Source organism: Streptopelia decaocto (assembly GCF_964273445.1).
Source record: "Streptopelia decaocto genome assembly, chromosome: 13".
Taxonomy (NCBI): domain Eukaryota; kingdom Metazoa; phylum Chordata; class Aves; order Columbiformes; family Columbidae; genus Streptopelia; species Streptopelia decaocto.
The window spans coordinates 2,357,515-2,378,055 of NC_138668.1; the positions used below are offsets into that span (position 1 = coordinate 2,357,515).

General features: G+C 46.0%; 1 protein-coding gene across 1 annotated transcript in view; it reads right to left on the reverse strand.

Moving 5' to 3' along the window:
- The window catches only part of MAD1L1 (mitotic arrest deficient 1 like 1), a 305,040-nt gene that overhangs the window by 163,011 nt on the left and 121,488 nt on the right, over positions 1 to 20,541 (reverse strand). Inside the window, exon 13 of the mRNA XM_082064189.1 lies at positions 3,967 to 4,107. Within this exon, the coding sequence (XP_081920315.1) occupies positions 3,967 to 4,107 (141 nt within the window). The remainder of the gene's footprint in view (positions 1 to 3,966; positions 4,108 to 20,541) is intronic.

A 20,541-nucleotide genomic window follows, 5' to 3' on the forward strand; every position in this document is an offset into this window, starting at 1 on the left:
TGGTGAGACCCCACCTCGAATAGTGTGCTCAGTTTTGGACCCTCATAATAAGAAGGACATTGAAATACCGGAGAGAGCGCAGAGGAGTTGACGAAGCTGCTGAGGGGCTGGAGCACGAGTGTGATGGAGCGGCTGAGGGAGCTGGGGGTTCAGCTGGAGAACAGGAGCTGAGGGGAGAGCTGATCACTGGCTGAACTGCCTGAAAGGAGCTCGGAGCACGGAGGGGTTGGTCTCTTCTCCCAAGTAGCAAGTGATAGGATGAGAGGAAACGGCCTCAAGTTGTATCAGGGGAGGTTTAGATTGGGTATTAGGAAAAAATTATTCACAAAAATGGCTGTCAGGCATAGGAACAGGCTGCCCAGGGCAGTGCTGGAGTCACCATCCCTGGAGGGGTTTAAAAGGTGTTTAGAAGAGGTTCTTAGGGACGTGGTTTAGTGCTGGAGTTGAGTTATGCTTGGACTCGATGATCCTGAGGGTCCCTACCAGCTGAAATAGTTCTATGATTCTATGTACAAGTCAGAGTACCAGCTAACTCCATCCTCCCAGCACACATTAGGAAACTGCTCACACACAGCCCTCCAGGGCTTAAACACTCCTCTCTCATTCCCTGTGTTCTTTTTAAATGGCTTCCCACCTCCATTTACAGATCAACCAAAGGACTTATCAGAGACCTCATCTCCCTAATGAGTTAAAAGCCCAAAATCTTCCTAGTCCCACACAGCTTCCTCCTCTTTCCTACCGCGTTATCGCCATCGCTCCATCTTCACCAGAGAGCCTCCTGCCTCACACAGAGCTGCTGCTGGAATGGATGGGAAAAGCTCCATTTTTAGAGTAAAGAAACATCCCTGTTAAGAACCTCACTGTTTCCCCCTCTATGGTTTGCTCAGAGGTGGGGCTGCTGGTAACAGTGCAGTCAGAAGAAACGAGAAAGAAAAGTATCAAAGGACTCACTGCTAGGGAGCACAGACAGAGATTTTGGTAAATTAAGTACTCGGTAGCAAAAAAAAAAGTAAAGAAAAAAGGGTGATAAAAGAAGTCAGGGAGGAGAGACGTGGTACATGGCGTGAATGTTAAGGTTTATGAACAAAGCTGAAAGCTAGAAGCTACAAAATGTAGTGCAAGAGGAGACGATGCCTTTGCCTTGGAGGCTACAAGGGCTTTTTTAAGCTCAAGCTGCTCCTGGATCACAGCGGCAGCTGCAGCCTCCCCAGAGGAGACGCAGCGCACAGGGACAACCTGGACACCCGCGCAGCGCTCCCAGAGCCACCAGGATCGCCCCTCTGTGGCACAGCTGTGGTAACCCACAGCGGTATAACCTCTCTTCACCAGCCATCTTCATTGTTTTCCACTCTTTAATCACACCACCACCATCTTGGTGGCTGCGCTGGACTCTCTGCAGCAGTTCCCTGTCCTGCTGGAACTGAGGGGCCACAACTGGACACAAGATTCCAGGTGTGGTCTCCCCAGGGCAGAGCAGAGGGGCAGGAGAACCTCTCTGACCTACTGACCACCCCCTTCTAACCCACCCCAGGTACCATTGGCTTCCTGGCCACAAGGGCCCAGTGCTGGCTCATGGTCACCCTGCTGTCCCCAGGACCCCCAGGTCCCTTTCCCCTACCCTGCTCTCTAACAGGTCATTCCCCAACCTCTACTGGAACCTGGGATTAACTGATCAGCTTAGCCTAGCAAAATTAATAGTGTCAGCCTGGCCTTTTCAGCTCAGATCCATCGTTCTCTTTCTCTGCAGCCTCCCCAGCCCTCACCTGGGTCTCATCAGACCAGTCGTGTGCATTGTTGCTCTGCTGCCATATGCACGACGCTCACAGACGGGCTCTTCTCATCCCTTTGTGCTACTCTCCAAGCTGGTTGTGCGCTGCCCTCACACCCCCCCACAGCACGAGACACCCCAAACTGACCTCAACATGTGGGATTTCCCTTTTCCCTTCCCAGCCCTCCCCACCAGAGTCTGTTTCTCCCGCATCTCAAAGCCAAGCGAAGCTCCAAGGTGCCTCGTTCCCCCGGCTCCTCTGTTTGTGAGATGAGTCATGCAGGTGTCAACATTTCTAAAACTCATACAGGGGCTCAGCAGAGCCGGGAGGGCGCAGAGCATGGTGTTAGAAGTTATTAATAGCTGTTATTGAACAGCTCTTTGATCTACAGGCAGTTGATTACAGCTGCTGCTCCCAATGCTGAAGCACCCGGAGTCCTGCCTGCACCTCCATTTCCCTTGCCGGTTTTCAGATTTTTACTAGAATGAAAAAACCTTTCCCCCAAAATTTCAAACTAGATGGGATTTGGCAGTGGACGCTGCAGTCAGAAAGGGAAACGCAACCAAGCGAAGCGTAAAATTTTACTTTACAAGGGGAATATCAGGTCTTTGCATCCTGTTTCTGGCAAAGTCTTTGAAAGGCTTAAAGGTTGACATCACACAGAACAAACCTCCAGAGCACACAGCTCCTTTCTGAAATTTTCCATGTAGCCCTTAATCCATATCCACAAAAACAAACTTTAAATGTGTTCCCTGTAAATAATAAGAGAGGTGTAGCAATTGGTTCCCACACCCTTCCATGCTTTCACCTGAAGAAGAAAAAGTCATTTGCTGTTGCCCAAAGACGCTGTGCACGTTTAACCTATTCAGTGACAACTTGGGCATTGTTCCTCTAACAACCCAGAGCCGCTGTTAGAAACAACTAAGGAAACAGGATAAAACAGCCGCCTCTTTATGTCAGCGTTGTCTAACCCTACTCTCTGGTGCTGAGCAATACGGTGATCAAAAGACAACACAGAGAAACATTCTGAGACGGACAAATTCAGGCAAATTTCCATTTCATCTTACATTACCAGCTAACTTCGCTATTGACTTGTCCAAAACTTCACAGAATTTCTCTTCTGAGAAACAGATGAAGTGGATCTATACCATGATACTGATGTATAGCACTGCACTGCTCTGCTCGCTCTGCCTTTGGGTCGCTGGAGCCAGTACTGCCCGAGTCCCCACCTACCAACACAGCACAAGAGCATTTCTAAAGACACCAGAAGCAGCAAAGAGGTTTCTGTACAGCAGGACAATCGATTTGATGGCTTCAACATGAATCCGAGGAGCATCAAGTTTTAGACCATTTGAATAATGGCGTCTATAAATCTATATGATGGTGGAGCTAGGCGTGAAGAAAGGCAAACTCACATACTTATGACTGCTGTAAAGCCTATGTAATAAAACTGCCAGGCTTTAAAATCACAGACATATTCCAAATATTTCAATTCATGACCATAAAGCCCATCCCACTGTAACAAAGTACAACAGAGAAGACAGGAACTATTTGGCAAACGCATGTTAACATTTGCCTCATTACAGTCACATTTCAGATTACACATTTTCCAAAAGAGAACTAAAACCAGTGTAAGAATTCCTACCAGAAATACTTCTGTCGTTGGAAAGAATGTTTTTTCTTAGAGAAAATCTAGGAAAAAGCATTTAACAGAGTTACTGGTATTCTGGGGGTTTCAGGCCCAATGCCAAGAAGGGAAGAATTAACAGCAGACACATACTTTACTTCTTCAACCCGTAGAGTAAAGCTCTTACAAACACACACACACACAACGCGTACAGAGGGGTTTGCTACACACACGATGTAGTGAATCCCTTAGACCAGAGCACAGAGAAGACGCCACACCTGCTACATCTCATTGCCCCTTTATTTCCCCTTCACACAACCCTGTCAGCTGCAGGGAGCAGTTGTCACTCCGGCCACACGGCACAGCTACGCCTAACGCAGAGCAGACTCATTGCACCCACAGAGGATTATTCTTGGCTTCTGCCAGCTTTGGCTGCAGAGTAACTTGGCGTCTTATTGACCCTGGAATTTCCAAGTCTGAACTTTGCAAATCTTTACGTCACCAGGTAATTAAAATTTTAAAGGTCTCAACTACTTCCCCCCCGTTCTTAGAGCGGGCCGCTTTGGTTACCTCCAGCTCGGTGTTATGAGCGTGCAGCTTCTGCACCATCTCCTCGGCCTCGCGCATGCGCCGGCTCAGCTGCGGCGAGTGCTCCGCAGGGGTCAGCTCGCTGTCGTACGACTCCAGGATCGCTCGCATCCCATCACGCTCCTGTCGGGAGGAACAGAAACCACCTTTAGGGAAAAAGCCCCCGACATCAGCCCAAGGAGACAGTTCCCCAACAACATTCAACATTTTTGCCCATTTTTCTTTTACAGAGCAAGGATATATGCTCGTAGCCTTCATATCGGCACCAAGCCACAGATGAACACACAGTTCTAATAAAATAAATACTGCTGCTCTGAAAACTGAAAAATCAGACTGTCCTGTGTATGTAAAACCACATATCCCTTGCAGGAAAACAACGTGCATACACTCTAAGAAGCAGATGGCAACTGAAAACAGAGCCTGCCTTCTTTTTGGAGACATTACTCTAATTCAACATGGCTGAATGGGTTTCTTCAGCAAAATATTTAGTGTAGCACTTGACATTTTTCCTGCCAAAGAGTTCCAGCAATGAACGAACAGAATTGTGGCAACAGAAATGAAACAGATTTGAAAACAAACAAAGTGTCTGAGAGCAAATATCCTCTAAATGGTATGTGACTTATCACTTGTTCAACACTGCAACCCTCGCTGTGTATAATAAATATTTTTCTGAGGTTAATATCTCACAGACAAAGTGTTTGGCTCACTTTGTTCTTTGCTGGTAATTATAACCAAGCATTTGCAAAAACAGACAAAAAGGAGGGTCCCCGTCCCTTCCCTGAGAACATCCACACTCCCAAGTACAAAGCTTGGGCTGAAAACTAAAGGTAAAACTTCACGTGGGTCCCTGGTTGAAGAATTTCCTAATGCACTCCCAGTTGACGGAGAAGAAGAATGAGGAAAAAAAGACTGAAAACTTCAAAAAGTCAGGTGTGTTTTAAGGAGATTACCGTTCACAGTGCAATATGCATAGAGGGATTAGGCAGCTGATGAAGTGCTTTATCTTTTGACTGCACGGAAGCACCTTAATGCTTGTGAGGCTACAGAACAAAGAGGTGCAGGCCCCAAAGAGCAAAACCTCCAAGGAACCTGACAGTGCTGCTCAAGTTTGCTGTTCATACCTCGCCCCGCTACAGAAACGCACAAGCACTCCGGACAGACCAGTTCTCTTGTGTTAATTCTTCCATTGCAAGCATCCCAAATGTGATTAGATCGCTCAGCTTTATAGCTGTGCCGTTCGCACCCAGACCAGGCCCACAGGCTGAACGTGGAGCGCTCCACAGACCCGGCTGAAACGCTTTGCTGGGAACCTGCTCTTGGGAAATCACGAATTGCCAGGGTAGGAAAAAAGGTCCTTCTCCCCCACTGCCAAATGAAATAGGGTGTATTTCGGATAGTGCCGGTGAGGCTGAGCAAGCCTGGATACAAAGGTTATCTCCTCCTTCAAAATCTAAAGGTCAAAGACGGGAGGCGGGTGGCAAGTGGGGCAGGAACATGCAGGTGGAGGTGTGAACAGAAGACTGGGGGCACTGCCAGAGGCCCCGCGGGCGCAGAGCACGTCGCGGATGGAAAGGGCAGCAGAGATGGTCGGGCTGGTCAGCAGGTAAAAGGACCCCAAGATAAAGGACAGCCTGGGGCTGTGAGAACTGAGTTAATACTACTACTACTACTAAAGGAAAACAGGCTTTAACGTAAATAGTACTAGAAATTATCACTAGCTCCTTGCTCAAGCCTGACTGAAGAGAAAGATTTTTCCAAGGAAAGAGCAGTTTTGCCATAGTTTGGGAAGAATTATTCATCTGACAGACACACGAAAGAAAACACTGAAAAGGAAAACTCAAACCCAGGCACACCAGAACTGCCTTGTACAGAAGCTGTTGAGCACAAGGGCAGCAGCACGGGATGGCTCCGTCCTCCCACGGACACAGCACCCAGTCTGCCCAGTGCATAACACAAACTGCTTTTGCTCACAAAATGACTTTCATTCCCCATTTATTGCAGAATCATTGACTGGAGCACACAAGAGAATGTAGTGACGGTGTTTAACAAAGGTTTGGGTTTGATTCTTGCACGCTGTTGCAATTAGATCTGCAATTACAGCACCCTTTGCACTGCTCCGCTATCCCGATTTTGTACTGAGCATCTTTCAACGTGCTAATTTAAAACTGCCATGTTCTCTCCATTACAGCGGGGCAGTCCCAAAATCCTTAGCATTTTTTCAGCAGCAAACAGGACCCCTGGCAATTCCCTTTACATTTACCTTCCAATTAACTGCTGAATATTAGGTCATTTGAGTCATCCCCAGCGTGATTCTCATGGTTCCCCGAGCCGTTCAACTGCAAGGAGGACAAACTCCTGCTTTCATGTTACGATGGGAAAACTGCATGGGAGCAGGACAGCCCTACAGGCTGTTTTTCCCTAAAATCAACAGACTTGCCCTTCAAAGCCTTTCTCAGAACAGAAGAGTAAACTTCCCAAAAAATAACACACACAGTAAACAGCACAAGCCGTATTGGGAAAAAAAAAAAGGTGCGGAAAAGCTGCAATAAAGGGCGGTACAATTAAACACTTGATCCTGGAGTTTAGTTCTCCTCTTTAATGATTTCTAAATATTAATATTGTAATGAAATCAATTCTCGCCTTCCAACGAGTGGTCCCCAGTTCCATGTTTTAAATTTCACCCCGTCAAGAGCACTTACCAAAAGCTTTTCCCTCCCTCCTAAAGATCTTGTTAGTTTGGCAGGAAACAGAAAGTCTGTCGAGAAGTCCTCTGTCTGACAAGATTCTCTAAAATGTAATCCTAATTTAGTAATTGCTGCAGTATCTCCTCATCCCACCCAACGGGATATTCCCCAAGCTCCATCAAAAACCTCCTCAGGGACTTGCAGACGCCCTTTCTAATCTTTTTCCCAACACGGCTGCTTTCCTGCTTTCTACCAGGAGAGTATCCATCAGAATCACTGAACAGTGGTTCCTCTGGGAATTTCCAAATTCACGCAGCACAGGGCGTCGCTCACCACGGACTCACAGGGGCACATTCCAGGTGCTCTTTCACCGAATCACAGAATCCCAGAGTGTCAGGGGTTGGAAGGACCTGGAAAGCTCATCCAGTGCAATCCCCCCATGGAGCAGGAACACCCAGCTGAGGTTACACAGGAAGGTGTCCAGGCGGGTTGGAATGTCTGCACAGAAGGAGACTCCACAACCCCCCTGGGCAGCCTGGGCCAGGCTCTGCCACCCTCACCAGGAACAAGTTTCTTCTCAAATATAAGTGGAACCTCCTGTGTTCCAATTTGAACCCATTACCCCTTGTCCTATCTAACTGTCCTAACTGTTCACATAACCACCATCATCATCTTCCTCCCAACCAACAACCCCCATGTTTGACTCCAAGGGCAGCTTCAAATATACCCGAGGAGATGAGAGTGATTCCCAGCTGGGTATTGGAAGCAACTGAAAAGAAAAATACAGCCCCCAAAAATTTAAGAAGTCATCTGACCTTATATACATACATATAAATTCAGGCCCTATTCCTATTGCTGCTCGTTAGCCCCCCCTCAAACATACATGCACACAATTCACCACAGGCCTTCTAATTAGTTGAAGAAAAGAAAAATCAATAAGAAAGAAATTAAAGTTACAAATCCAACTGAAGTCACTCGCAAACCCAGGGAAAATTTGTTCCTGGGGTAAAGTTTATCTGGTGTCATAATTTTATTGAAATCCTATATCTTCCTATTGACTTTTATCGTTCCAAGCTGGCTGCCGGAGTTGTTATTATTAGAGTCTCGGTGTTGCTCGCAGGCCCAAGGTTCGAGGGGTTTTTTTACCTTTATAAACAAGCTGTAATTGTCTGGTTTATTGATCAATAAATCTTTCAACTGCCTCTCTCCACCCGGCTCCTGTTCTGCTAAGTCTCCCGCACCATTCTCCGAAAGAAAATATAGCGTTGTTGTTTTTTAAAGAACAGATTGTTTTGTCATTAGCAATGAAGGAGCAGGAATTGTGCCGGCCAGTTCCGATAATGGCTTTTTAATGACAGATTCTAGTCACAGTAAAACCTGCTTTATTTCCACCCGAGCGAACTTCAACTATTAATTCCCCACCCGAACGCGCAGCTCGCTTGTTTTCTCACTCGTGTTGGGTTAGAGCCTGGCAGAGCAGACGGGCTTTCTAAAGGAGAATCATCATAATATTTCCCACTTGGAGCTTTTCTGATGGTACAGAAATATCCCTGTTCCTACCGTTAGATGCGCTTTTTGTTTAATTAATGATAATTTTTGGAGAATGTTAATAGACTGCTTCATTATAGGAAATCAGTGGCGAGATTTCCCCCTCCTCTTCCTCTCCAGACTCCTAATTTCAAATTAGTTGTAATAAGAGCAAATTTCAAGATTGAAGGAAGATATGGAGCTTCAACATCAAACAGATGCTATTTGCAATCAGGTATAATTTAGCTAACTATTCATTGTGAAAACACAAATAAAAGAGAAAGATGTCTATGTGTTGTCTTGCTTTAAGCTATACAAATATATACACAGAAAAAGGGAGATAGTAACTGAGGCTTGACCAGATGTTTTAAATGAGTAAAATTAGCAGCATGAGGTGTGGGAACAGAAGCCAAAATATGGTCAGAAATACCTGAAAGAATATTGGAATTTATTAGATATATCAGGATATATCTAAACATATAAAATATCTTAAAAATCAGGACCTACTGACAAAACGTATCCTTAAGATACTTCAAAAATTAGTCACGGTAATCTCCGCTCCGTGAGCAAATACCTTTGATGGGCTCACAAATGGCAAGACAGGCCCTAAAAACAGGACAGAGGAACAGATGAGGAGATACAGAATCTGGCAATTATAAATTACTTCAGCATTTTGGTATCTCATAAAATACTTGAAGAAAACATTAGCAATCAAATTGCAAGCAGCTAGAGAAGAATTAGGGACAAGAAACAATCAACAGAGCCTTAATATGAATAATATCAAACCAGCCTAATTTCATTCTCTGACAGGTAACTTCTCCACTGAATAAAAGCAAACAATAAGCGTGATAAATCTCAACTCCAATGATGTGTTTATCAAAGAGGACGATTACAATTCAACAACACCTCTAATTTAGAGAACTGAATTTGTATTGAGGCGCTGAAATCCATGACGGCAAAGCACAGAACCCTGAGCATCACGCAGCACCACGGGTACCAGGTACCAGTAATGGGCATCGACCCTTCTCAAAACTCCCCGTTCACATCAAACACGTCCATCCTGCTTCAGCTCTTCGGGATCACAGAATCCCAGTGTCAGGGGTTGGAAGGGCCCTGGAAAGCTCATCCAGTGCAATCCCCCCATGGAGCAGGAACACCCAGATGAGGTTACACAGGAAGGTGTCCAGGCGGGTTGGAATGTCTGCACAGGAGACTCCACAACCCCCCTGGGCAGCCTGGGCCAGGCTCTGCCACCCTCACTGGGAACAAGTTTCTTCTCAAATTTAAGTGGAACCTCCTGTGTTCCAGTTTGCACCCATCGCCCCTTGTCCTGTCACTGGTTGTCACCCAGAAGCACCTGGCTCCATCCTCCTGACACTCCCCCTTTTCCATATTGATCCCCAGGAATGAGTCCCCCCTCAGTGTCCTCTTGTCCAGCTCCAGAGCCCCAGCTCCCTCAGCCTTTCCTCACACGGGAGATGCTCCACTCCCTGCAGCATCTTGGTGGCTGCGCTGGACTCTCTGCAGCAGTTCCCTGTCCTGCTGGAACTGAGGGGTCACAACTGGACACAAGATTCCAGGTGTGGTCTCCCCGGGGCAGAGCAGAGGGGCAGGAGAACCTCTCTCGACCTGATACAGGCAGCTGCCCATCATGGAAAAGCATCAGCCAGGGAACATGCACGGGGCTGCTCATAATGAACGGGTTCTGCCCCAGTCCGATGGCTGGAGCTCAGGAACTGATGCACTGTTAAACCTCACTTTGTAATTAGGCTTCTCCCTTCAAAGACTGTGTTCACATCCCACTGCCCTACAGAAAAACAGGGGGAAAAAAGTCAAAACAAAGTGACAGCGAGAGCCAAGAAGAAGGGGATTGAAGGCAGAGCTGTGGCTAAAGGCACATGCGGTCAGGCTTTGCCTTGTGGGAACACATCTAAGGGAGCAACAGCCCCTCAGCTCCCCACCCTCCTGGGCCACTGTTAACAAGAGCTAATGGAGCCTTGCAGAACAAACCAACCAAACCAACAACCAAAAACCACAAAAACAAACAATAAACAAACCCAACACACAAAACCCCCCCCAAACCCACACACAAGAAAAACAAGCAAAAATTAAATTAGCAGAACCTTCTCCGTTCTTCCTTCTCTAGAGCAGCATCTACTGTCACGAGAAGGCAAATGGTTCCCTCCTCTTACCAACCTAACTTTTGTACTTATCATTTCAAACCAAGATTTTCTATTTCCAAGGCTCCAAATTGCTGCCTCCTCGGCTACAGCCACTTCCCGACGTTCCTCTCTGTGGTTGACCTATTTTCACATTACTTTGCAAATGAGAACTGACTGCAGACACACATGTATACACACACCATTGACTTTCTACTCAAGACCGCAATTAAAACAGCATTTACAATAGAAAAAAAAAAAAGTTAATTCCATGAAAATAAAAGCATCCAGTAGATTTCACCACCCTTGCACTGACAAGAACGTTACAGAACAGTTTTTCATAATATTCCTACCCCTCAAATGTGACTTTCTACATATCAACCTCCTGCTTGTGTTGTTGCCCTTCAAGCCAATATATGGCTATCGCAGGAGTCTAAAGACAGATTCAATGTACAGGAGCCCTTCAGATGTATTGCACCCTACAAACAAGGCTTCTCCAACAAAAGTATTTATTCTTTATAAAGCCAAGTACCTGCATCCACATCTAACCTGGATAGGGGGGAGAGCAGTTAGAAATACTGATGTGCTCTGTAACCACAAGCGCACAGTAAACCAGGAATTAAGCATCGTCTCTCTGCATCTGATGGTTTTATCACCTTTTCTCATAACGGAGCCATTTTCTTGCTAGCAAAGGTGCCCCTGAACACCAGCTTCCCACCCAAGGCTGGCAGCCTGGAGAAAGGCACCCGGAGCAACTGCGCTGAGAAGAGGACACGGCCAGGCCCAGAGCCCCAGAAAGACGATCCGAGATTCACTTCAGGGGCCAGAATACGGCATTCAGAGACATTCTTTGCGTCCCAACCATAATTTCCTAAATTTTGGAGAGGCTCTGCCATCTGACAGCTCTTTGGGCAAAGGTTCAGCGGGCAGCTTTAAATGCACACTGGAAAATACCTGTGTATCTTACAGGCTCTTATATGCCATGAGTTTTCTGCAGATTTATGGTTCTTCCTCTCCAGCTCTTGTCCCTCAACTCCAACACTTCTCTGCAAAAGGCTCGACTTGCCTCACATCCTGGCAGTGGACCAGAGCAAATAAATCCACTGTAACTCTTTTAATCTGTCCCTGATAAATCCCCTGCTCACTATCTTCAGGAAAATTGTGCATGGTCTCTAAAAGCCTCATTTTGCTTGTAGCACATACATATGCCAGCTGACAAGCAATCACACAACTGACACTGCAGCAAACTAAATATTACGTGACTAAAATCCCCCTGGGGTCCTCTTGCTTCACAGTGAGTTTAACATGTTTAGTTGTGTTTCCTAACCTCCTGCTGCCGTGAAATAATCTTATGATTTTTCTTCATTTAGCTCCTTTCTCCTGGAACACTCACCGCTGCCGATCTCGAGCACGAGCCCGGGTTTCTATCTCGGTGTATTTCTCCTGTCTTCATTCCTGTGCTCAGCACGACAAGGGCAGTGATCCTTCCCCTGTGCTCTGCATTGGGGAGGCCACACCTGGAGTATTGTGGTCAGTTCTGGGCCCCTCAGCTCAGGAAAGAGATTGAAGTGCTGGAGCGGGTCCAGAGAAGAGCAACAAGACTGGGGAAGGGACTTGAACACAAGCCCTATGGGGAGAGGCTGAGGGAGCTGGGCTTGTTTAGTCTGGAGAAGAGGAGGCTCAGAGGTGAGCTCAGCACTCTCTAGAACTACCTGAAGGGCAGTTCTAGCCAGGGGGGGATTGGGCTCTTCTCCCAGGCATCAGCAATAGGACAAAGGCTCACACCCAACAATTTATCCAGGGCAAGGCAATAATAAACCATTACTTTGAACCAAGATTTACTTGGATGTGGTCAGAATACTAAATTCACATTACCCAACACACGCTTCACATTACCCACATGGTGTGGGTTACGTGTTTAAACCGGTACCCTTTGAAAATGTGAATGAACAATCATTTGAACGCTTTAAGTATATAAGCCAACAAAAAAGGTTAAAAACACAAACTGCACCATGCAACAGCTCCTCGACTATTTTTTTGTTCTTAGGATCAGTTTATTCTCTCAATCCAGAGCACTGGTGCTGGTTGGCAGAAGAGACCACAAATGATGGGTTTCCATTAACCTCTGGGGTCCCCATTCCTCTTGAGAGCCAGATACAGTTAAGAACAAAATTGGATGCTTAGGGGCCAGGTAGAAGGACCATGTCACGCAGGTACAAGGACCACGTCAGGCAGGTACGAGATTACGGTGCTTTACCACCATTCCAGTCACACCTTCACATCGGGCTTCCCAACTCCAAATAAGCTACATTTAATATATACTTCTGAAAACAAAGCTCTCACTGATAACTCCTCCAGATATTTTTATTGATCACATAAATATCCAGTCTCTTTCTGAACCCCAATAAATTCCTGACCTTGCCAGTTTTCTGATGGAAATAAATCCCAGCTTTTTTCACTGCTTGAAAATGTATTTTCTTTTATCAGTTTTTAATTTGCCACCTTTCAGCTTCATTGAACACCTTTGTTCTTGCATTGCACAGACAGGGGAAAAATAGCTCCCAAACAACCTCTCTAAACCATTCATGCATTAGACCTGGCACTTTCAACTTGTCACCGGTTATTCAACTACTTTTCAAGGTAAACAAGTCCAATCTTCACAGTTTTCCAGCATACCTGCTCTCCTGGTCTTTCACACTCATCACCTGTTTCTGATTGCTGCTCTCACTCTGCAGCATCCTCAGCTGAAGTGGGTTGATGAAGTATAATGAAGAGAAACAGTAAAATCACAGAATCATAGACTTATTTTGGTTGGAAAAGACCTTTAAGAGCATTGAGTCCAATGGTTAACCCAACACTGCAAAGTCCGCCACTAAAACACAGCCCTAAGAACCTCATTTGTGTGTCTTTTAATCCCCTGCAGGGATGGTGACTCCAGCACTGCCCTGGGCAGCCTGTTCAATGCCCGACAGCCCTTTCCAGGAAGAATTTTTTCCTAATACCCAATCTAAACCTCCCCTGACACAACTTGAGGCCATATCCTCTCATCCTACCATTTGCTCCTTGGGAGAAGAGACCAACCCCCTCCATGCTCCAAGCTCCTTTCAGGCAGTTCAGAGATCAGAAGGTCTCCCCTCAGCTCCTGTTCTCCAGCTGAACCCCCAGGTCCCTCAGCCGCTCCATCACACTTGTGCTCCAGCCCCTCACCAGCTCCGTTCCCTTCTCTCCACTCGCTCCAGCACCTCAAGGCCTTTCTTGTCATTAAGGGCCCAAAACTCACCCCAGGATTCGCGGTTTGGCCTCCCCGGTGCCGACTACAAGGGGACGGTCACTGCCCTGGGCCTGCTGGCCACACTACTCCTGACACAAGCCAGGATGCTGGGGGCCTTTTTGGCCACCTGGGCACACGCTGGCTCATGTTCAGCCGCTGACACCAACACCCCCAGGGCCTTTTGCCCCAGGTCCTTTTGCAGCCGCTCTTCCCCAGCCTGCAGCGTTCATGGGGTTGTTGTGACCCAAGTGCAGGACCCGGCCCTTGGCCTTGTTGAACCTCAGACAACCGGTCCAGACCCCTCTGTAGCGCCTTCCCAAAACTTCCTGAAACTATTACCTTAAAACAGCCTACAAGTTAGCACACCTAATATTAATATTAGCTGCCACTCGGCAAACACGTTCCTTTCACAGTGTCACCAGAGTGCGGGTTAATTCACGCAGACAAAATGACGTTCCGTTCTTTGTTCTCCCTCCACTGCTTCTGCAATATTAAGTCAACAAAATCTTTCCTCCAAACTGCACTGACATCAAGAATGTTATACTCAAACCATTAGACAAAACGTGAAGCAGTGAAGTCACGCTTCATTAAAAACAAGTGGAAAAATCAGTTTACCAGAAGAAAAACATTATTTAGGGAATATAGTCATCATATACATCTGAAAGAGAACAATGATTAAATGTATAAACAAAAACATTCAAAACAAAAACTTATAAAGCAATAACATTAATATTTGACCACAAACTTTTCCACACTCCTATTTATTTACATTTTAATTTTCAACAAAACCACATAGCAATAAAGAGCAGAACCACAGCATCAAAAAATCTACTTCGTTGCAAACTAAAACCATTGGTTTGCTTTCATACTAACGAATTGCCACATATTATAGAACAAAACAGACTACTGGCTTTTCTACTTCCTGGCAGAACTTCATCAAAGTGAGCAGAATATGGTATAACTGCAGAAATTATTGTCGAAAGAGAAGACACAGTAAGAGAGGGAAGAATTCTGTCCCTGCCACATAACAGGGCTGTGATGGACTATTCCATACCGCACAACAGCCGCAACGCAGAACCTTCTGGATAACCTGGAGACATTCCAATTGAAATTTAGCCTTTCCTACATATCAGAAAAACAATCCAAAGGACACTCAATCCACCATACTGCAGAATTTTTAGTTTGCAATAAAGTCCTGAAGAAGACAAGAAGGTGAGAGCAGCCCCAATTGCACAGCAGGATTTCAGCATGCAACACTCATCATAAATTTGACCCATCTCTGGAAAATAGTCCACGGTGATGTGTCAGGAAATACTATCAGAGCTATTTTTATTATTCTAAGCTAAAATGGTTTAAAATGAAGTCACATATCTCTTGCTATATTTGGTTCTTTCATTTATGAAATACCACTATATTATTTAACAAAATGCCTTTCTCTCTAAGTGCTCCCAATAAACCTGGCCAGCACTCTCCTGACAGTACAATCTTTCTCAAATACAGCTTTATCTTACCATTAAATGCTATATCGGGTGATGCCATTTTCAACGCAGTCTATTATCAGCAATACAGACTCAGACGTGCACAACAGCTGGGGTTTGGAGATTATCTGCCCCAACCTCTCCAGGATCCCCCAGGAGCGTATTCCATGGGATTCTTCCAACCGCGCTCATGAACAGATCAGACTCTGCTCTCCTCACGTCCAGGGCTGCAAACCTGCAATTTGCATTATTCCCTTCTCTCAAGAGTCATTTTAAATTATGAGCATCCTTCCCATCCATCTTAGACTGTCCAAAAAAGACTCCGCAACCAACATAAAATTACTTGGTACCACAAGCACAAAAAAGATTGTTTTAGAGATGAAGGGAAGACAAAAGATAACAAAACATTTATTACCCCTTAACAATCCCTGTCCTCAACTTATTCCAAAAAGGTGTTCCTATTTCACTTGCAAGTATGACTTTTCAGACTTGTCCCTATTATTTCATCTCCAATAACAACATACATGAGCTCTACCACATTAAAAGCAAGCACTATCGTTTTGGCTTTGTCAGTGCCATCTGAAAGCTGCTACGCAGGATTACTCATTCCCTGAAACTCTTCAGCTTATTTGGGATAAGACCAGAAACACCCAAAAAGCAGCGAGTGGTAAGTTTCTGCCGCTGTCTTCTTGTGCGCATCAAGGATGCTGAACACACACACACAAACAAAATCAACAATCAAGGGCATGCCAAAGAGTTGTGGTGCGGAACACCTGCCTCCAGTCCATGGGAGCAGTGCACATTTCACAGCATACATCAAATCTTCTCCACTTCTTCCCCTGAATCAAATTAGTTACTAATGAAACAGTTTATGATTAATACTCAAGCCAAGAAGCAAATCGGGGGGAAAAGCTATTAGTTGAACATGATCAAATCAGACTGGCTCCAGATATACATAATAAAATGCGTATATGTGAAGAAAATACTATTGCTATATCTTTAGAAGCCTTCAATTTCTGAGCATGCTCTGTATTAGGTCATCACATCATTTCCTCTAGCAGCACTTCTGAAACATGATGCAGAAGGTACAAGCAGCTGAGGTACCTGTGAAATACAGATGTAGCGATCTAAACACGGGGAGTCCAGCGCAGCCACCAAGATGCTGCAGGGAGTGGAGCATCTCCCGTGTGAGGAAAGGCTGAGGGAGCTGGGGCTCTGGAGCTGGACAAGAGGACACTGAGGGGGGACTCATTCATGGGATCAATATGGAAAGGGGGAGTGTCAGGAGGATGGAGCCAGGCTCTTCTGGTGACAACCAGTGATAGGACAAGGGGCAGTGGGTTCAAACTGGAACACAAGAGGTTCCACTTAAATTTGAGAAGAAACTTCTTCCCAGTGAGGGTGGCAGAGCCTGGCCCAGGCTGCCCAGGGGGTTGTGGAGTCTCCTTCTGTGCAGACATTCCAACCCGCCTGGACACCTTCCTGTGTAACCTCAGCTGGGTGTTCCTGCTCCATGGGGGGATTGCAGTGGATGAGCTTTCCAGGGCCCTTCAGCCCCTGACATTCCGTGATTCTGTGAGTCCCACGAGGGTCCGTGTCTCACTGAGCACACACACAGAGCTCCAGAGAAACATCGATCCCACCCCCTCAGGCTCCTTCCCAAGACCAGGCTGGTCCCAGGCCCTGACATTTGGGGTTCCCCCTCGGTCCAAGGCAGCAGGACACCCAGGAGCTTTGGGCAAAGCACAGCCCATCAGTCCTGTCTCTACCCTGAGCTGCTGGGGCAGCGCCTTGGAAGAGTGAACAAAACAGAAAACATCTGCTAGAAATTATCTCCTGAGCCTATAAGCACAATACTAGGCAAAAATTTATTACCTTTTCCCCTAGAGCAGTCTTTTACATGTTTGAAGATATGCTCCTCCGCAGTTTTCACTACTGTAATTCTTCACACTTCCCTCTTATTTTTTACCATTTCACTAGATGGTTAATAAACATCCATTCGTCTCCAGGAACTGAGAGGAACCACCGCAGTATTTCACAGAGTTACCCAGAGCTGACTGCAAGGAAAGCCAGGAATGAATGAGATGGGGATTAGGGACAAGAAATCACTTTGTAATTGAAAACTCAGGGCCAGCCACCATGAAGTAAAATGCAGGAGACTCAGAGCCGCACTAAAAATCAAAGCAGAGAAGAAATATCTGTGCTCTAATACTCACTCAAGCCCCAAATTTTATGGATATTCTGAACAGCTTACCCTATACATGTAATTTTAACACTGATCATTAGAAGCTTTGAATTTAAAACAAGCATTGTACTAATTGAAACCCCCTCCTCACCAAGGCTGGGGCATAGATGGTGTAAAATCCTGTTGCGCCATGGGACACAGAACGGAAACTGTTAATTGTATTTAGGTTTCGGATGAGTAGAAAAGGGGAAAAAATACTATCAGAGCAACATGTACAAGGAAGGAAGAAAGGAAAAGAATAAATGGCTTGAAAAGTAGGGAGCGCTGAAGTTTTCATCTCAAAAGAAAAGAATGTACACAAAATTTTAAATACTTCAGAGGAAGAGAAGCAAGTAAAGGAATTCATCTCCAGCTGAGGTCTGCGTGGTCCTGAAGAACAGACCTATTCAAACATATTTTTCTTTGTCAACAGTTCAAAGCTATAAACACAAAACCAGCAGTGCAACCAATGAACTTTCTAGAGAGAGTTTCTCCTGCCTCCTCCTGTGGAACCGACGGCGAACAGCTGCTCGCTCAGCGTCACACGCACCCTTCGCACAGCGCAGTCACGGGGCTGCTGACAGGCCAGCTCTAATATTAAGTATCGTTCCCATGAGCTCAGATCAGCGTGTGCTGTTAAACCCCGCGGGCAGCACACTCCGCAGAGGTTGCTCTCTTTACTTCACAAATCATATGTAATTGTCTCTTTAATATCAGCCACTGAATTGAGTTGAACACTATCATTCTTCTCGAAATTCAACTTTTGTGCACTTCAAACATATATATTTCATACTTAAAAAATACTTTTTTACAATAAAAATACCTCAAAAGATTAGAATTGGAGTTATTAGACAATTTAACCCATCGATACAAACAGCAAAGAGAAAAGCAAAGCCACTCCTCCCATACACCAAACAGTAATTGCTTTTTCACTAGCCACATGGCGGCCTCTGAAATGGTTTTAAATTCTTATGTTTGAATAAACGGTATGTGATTGATGCGGCTGTTATTTGAAACACCACAGGAGCGCGTTATAAATAACCCCGTGTTATTTATAAGCCTCGTGTTGTTTTACAGCCTGAGAAGCACGGCACCCACAGCAAAGGAGGAAAGGTTTTCTGTAACATTTGCACAAACTCGGGCACACGGGTGATGTTTGCCAGCAATTGTGGTCTCCACTGCGTCTGTGAGCAGAAGAGTAGAGTCTGGCACCTGGGTAGGAACAACCCCAGGTTCCAGTATAAGTTGGGGAATGACCTATTAGAGAGCAGCGTAGGGGAAAGGGACCTGGGGGTCCTGGGGACAGCAGGGTGACCATGAGCCAGCACTGGGCCCTTGTGGCCAGGAAGCCAATGGTACCTGGGGTGGGTTAGAAGGGGGTGGTCAGTAGGTCAGAGAGGTTCTCCTGCCCCTCTGCTCTGCCCTGGGGAGACCACACCTGGAATATTGTGTCCAGTTGTGGCCCCTCAGTTCCAGCAGGACAGGGAACTGCTGCAGAGAGTCCAGCGCAGCCACCAAGATGCTGCAGGGAGTGGAGCATCTCCCGTGTGAGGAAAGGCTGAGGGAGCTGGGGCTCTGGAGCTGGACAAGAAGACACTGAGGGGGGACTCATTCCTGGGGATCAATATGGAAAGGGGGAGTGTCAGGAGGATGGAGCCAGGCTCTTCTGGTGACAACCAGTGACAGGACAAGGGGCAATGGGTTCAAACTGGAACACAGGAGATTCCACTTAAATATGAGAAGAACTTGTTTGGGGTGAGGGTGGCAGAGCCTGGCCCAGGCTGCCCAGGGGGTTGTGGAGTCTCCTTCTGTGCAGACATTCCAACCCGCCTGGACACCTTCCTGTGTAACCTCAGCTGGGTGTTCCTGCTCCACGGGGGGATTGCACTGGATGAGCTTTCCAGGGCCCTTCAACCCCTGACACTCTGGGATTCTGTGAGAACGTTTTAAAGAGCCGTGGGGGTGCTGAGCAAGAAGTGACAGCCTGTCTGTGCCGGGTGGTTGGAGACACCATTAAGCACTTGCTGCGTGCAGACCTGGAGCTCACTGAAGGGGCAGCCGGTTACCCATCACCAGCACTCACATCACGCCACTCTCCTGCTAAGCTCGCTAGCAGTCTGGCATGCTAATGGATATTGAGGACATTTTTCCCCATTCTTCTCATCTACAGTCTTACCTGCTATGTTAGAACCGATGTAATTACTGCTAGATTGCCCCCAACAACATACGCCAAGTCTGGCGTTGAATTTCTTCGAGAGGTCTGATTTTAACCCCTAGTTTTTCCTGTTTTTTCACTTCTTGTGGGAGTAGTTAAACCGCATTTCTCCAATTTGCTTTTCGAATGGAAAAGATTACTGCCAAGAGGTGCAAGTTTCATATTTCCCTGCCACTTAGTGACAGCATGAGTCTCTTCTTTGTTCATGCCCATTGAAACAATGCTGCCTCCTCGCACGTCGACTTCAAAAAGTAAATGCAATTCAAGTTTTCACCATGCAGCTCACAAAGAAAGATATCTGCACGTTATAACTGATTCCTCCTCTGATCTCACGGGTTAACAAAAATAATTGAATTTGGTAGCCCTTTTTCAACACAGCCACACGTTACTTTACAGTTCTGAGCTGAACTCCTGCTTTTGTCCTTGGTCTCATTTTCAAAAACTTTTACCTTTATTTCACCAATGCAGCACAAGCAAGAGACTCTCCAGTCTGGGGAAAACCGGAGCACAGACTACTAAGACAGGAGAGAAGCAGGAGGAAAAATACAGTATAATATATGCAAAAGCAGATGTGTTATGAGGACACTGTTATAAGTAATTTGTTCATGGTATTCCTCCACTCAGCAGTATAGAAATGTAGGACTACCTTTAGGTTTTCATGCTGCACTTTCTAGCAGTTGATCTTAAACAAGCCAATATATGAAGGAAGCTCAGCATCACCACCTCCATTTTCTAGAACGAGAAACCAGTAAGATAAGCGGCTGTGGTCACTCAGCAGCTAAAGCACAGATTTGTTTCAAGTCTCTGTCTGGGGATCTTCCCAGTGATTAGGTCATTCCTATTTAAATAAAAAAGCGTTTATCAAGCACACACCAGCTCTGTTTAGGAAAGGATTAACCACCATTGTGCAGCCACTTCCGAGGTGCGTTTCCTGAAGGCAAAACCAGAAAGAATCAGCACAAGAAAGCAGAGATGATAACGAGCGTCAGCGTTCCCAAA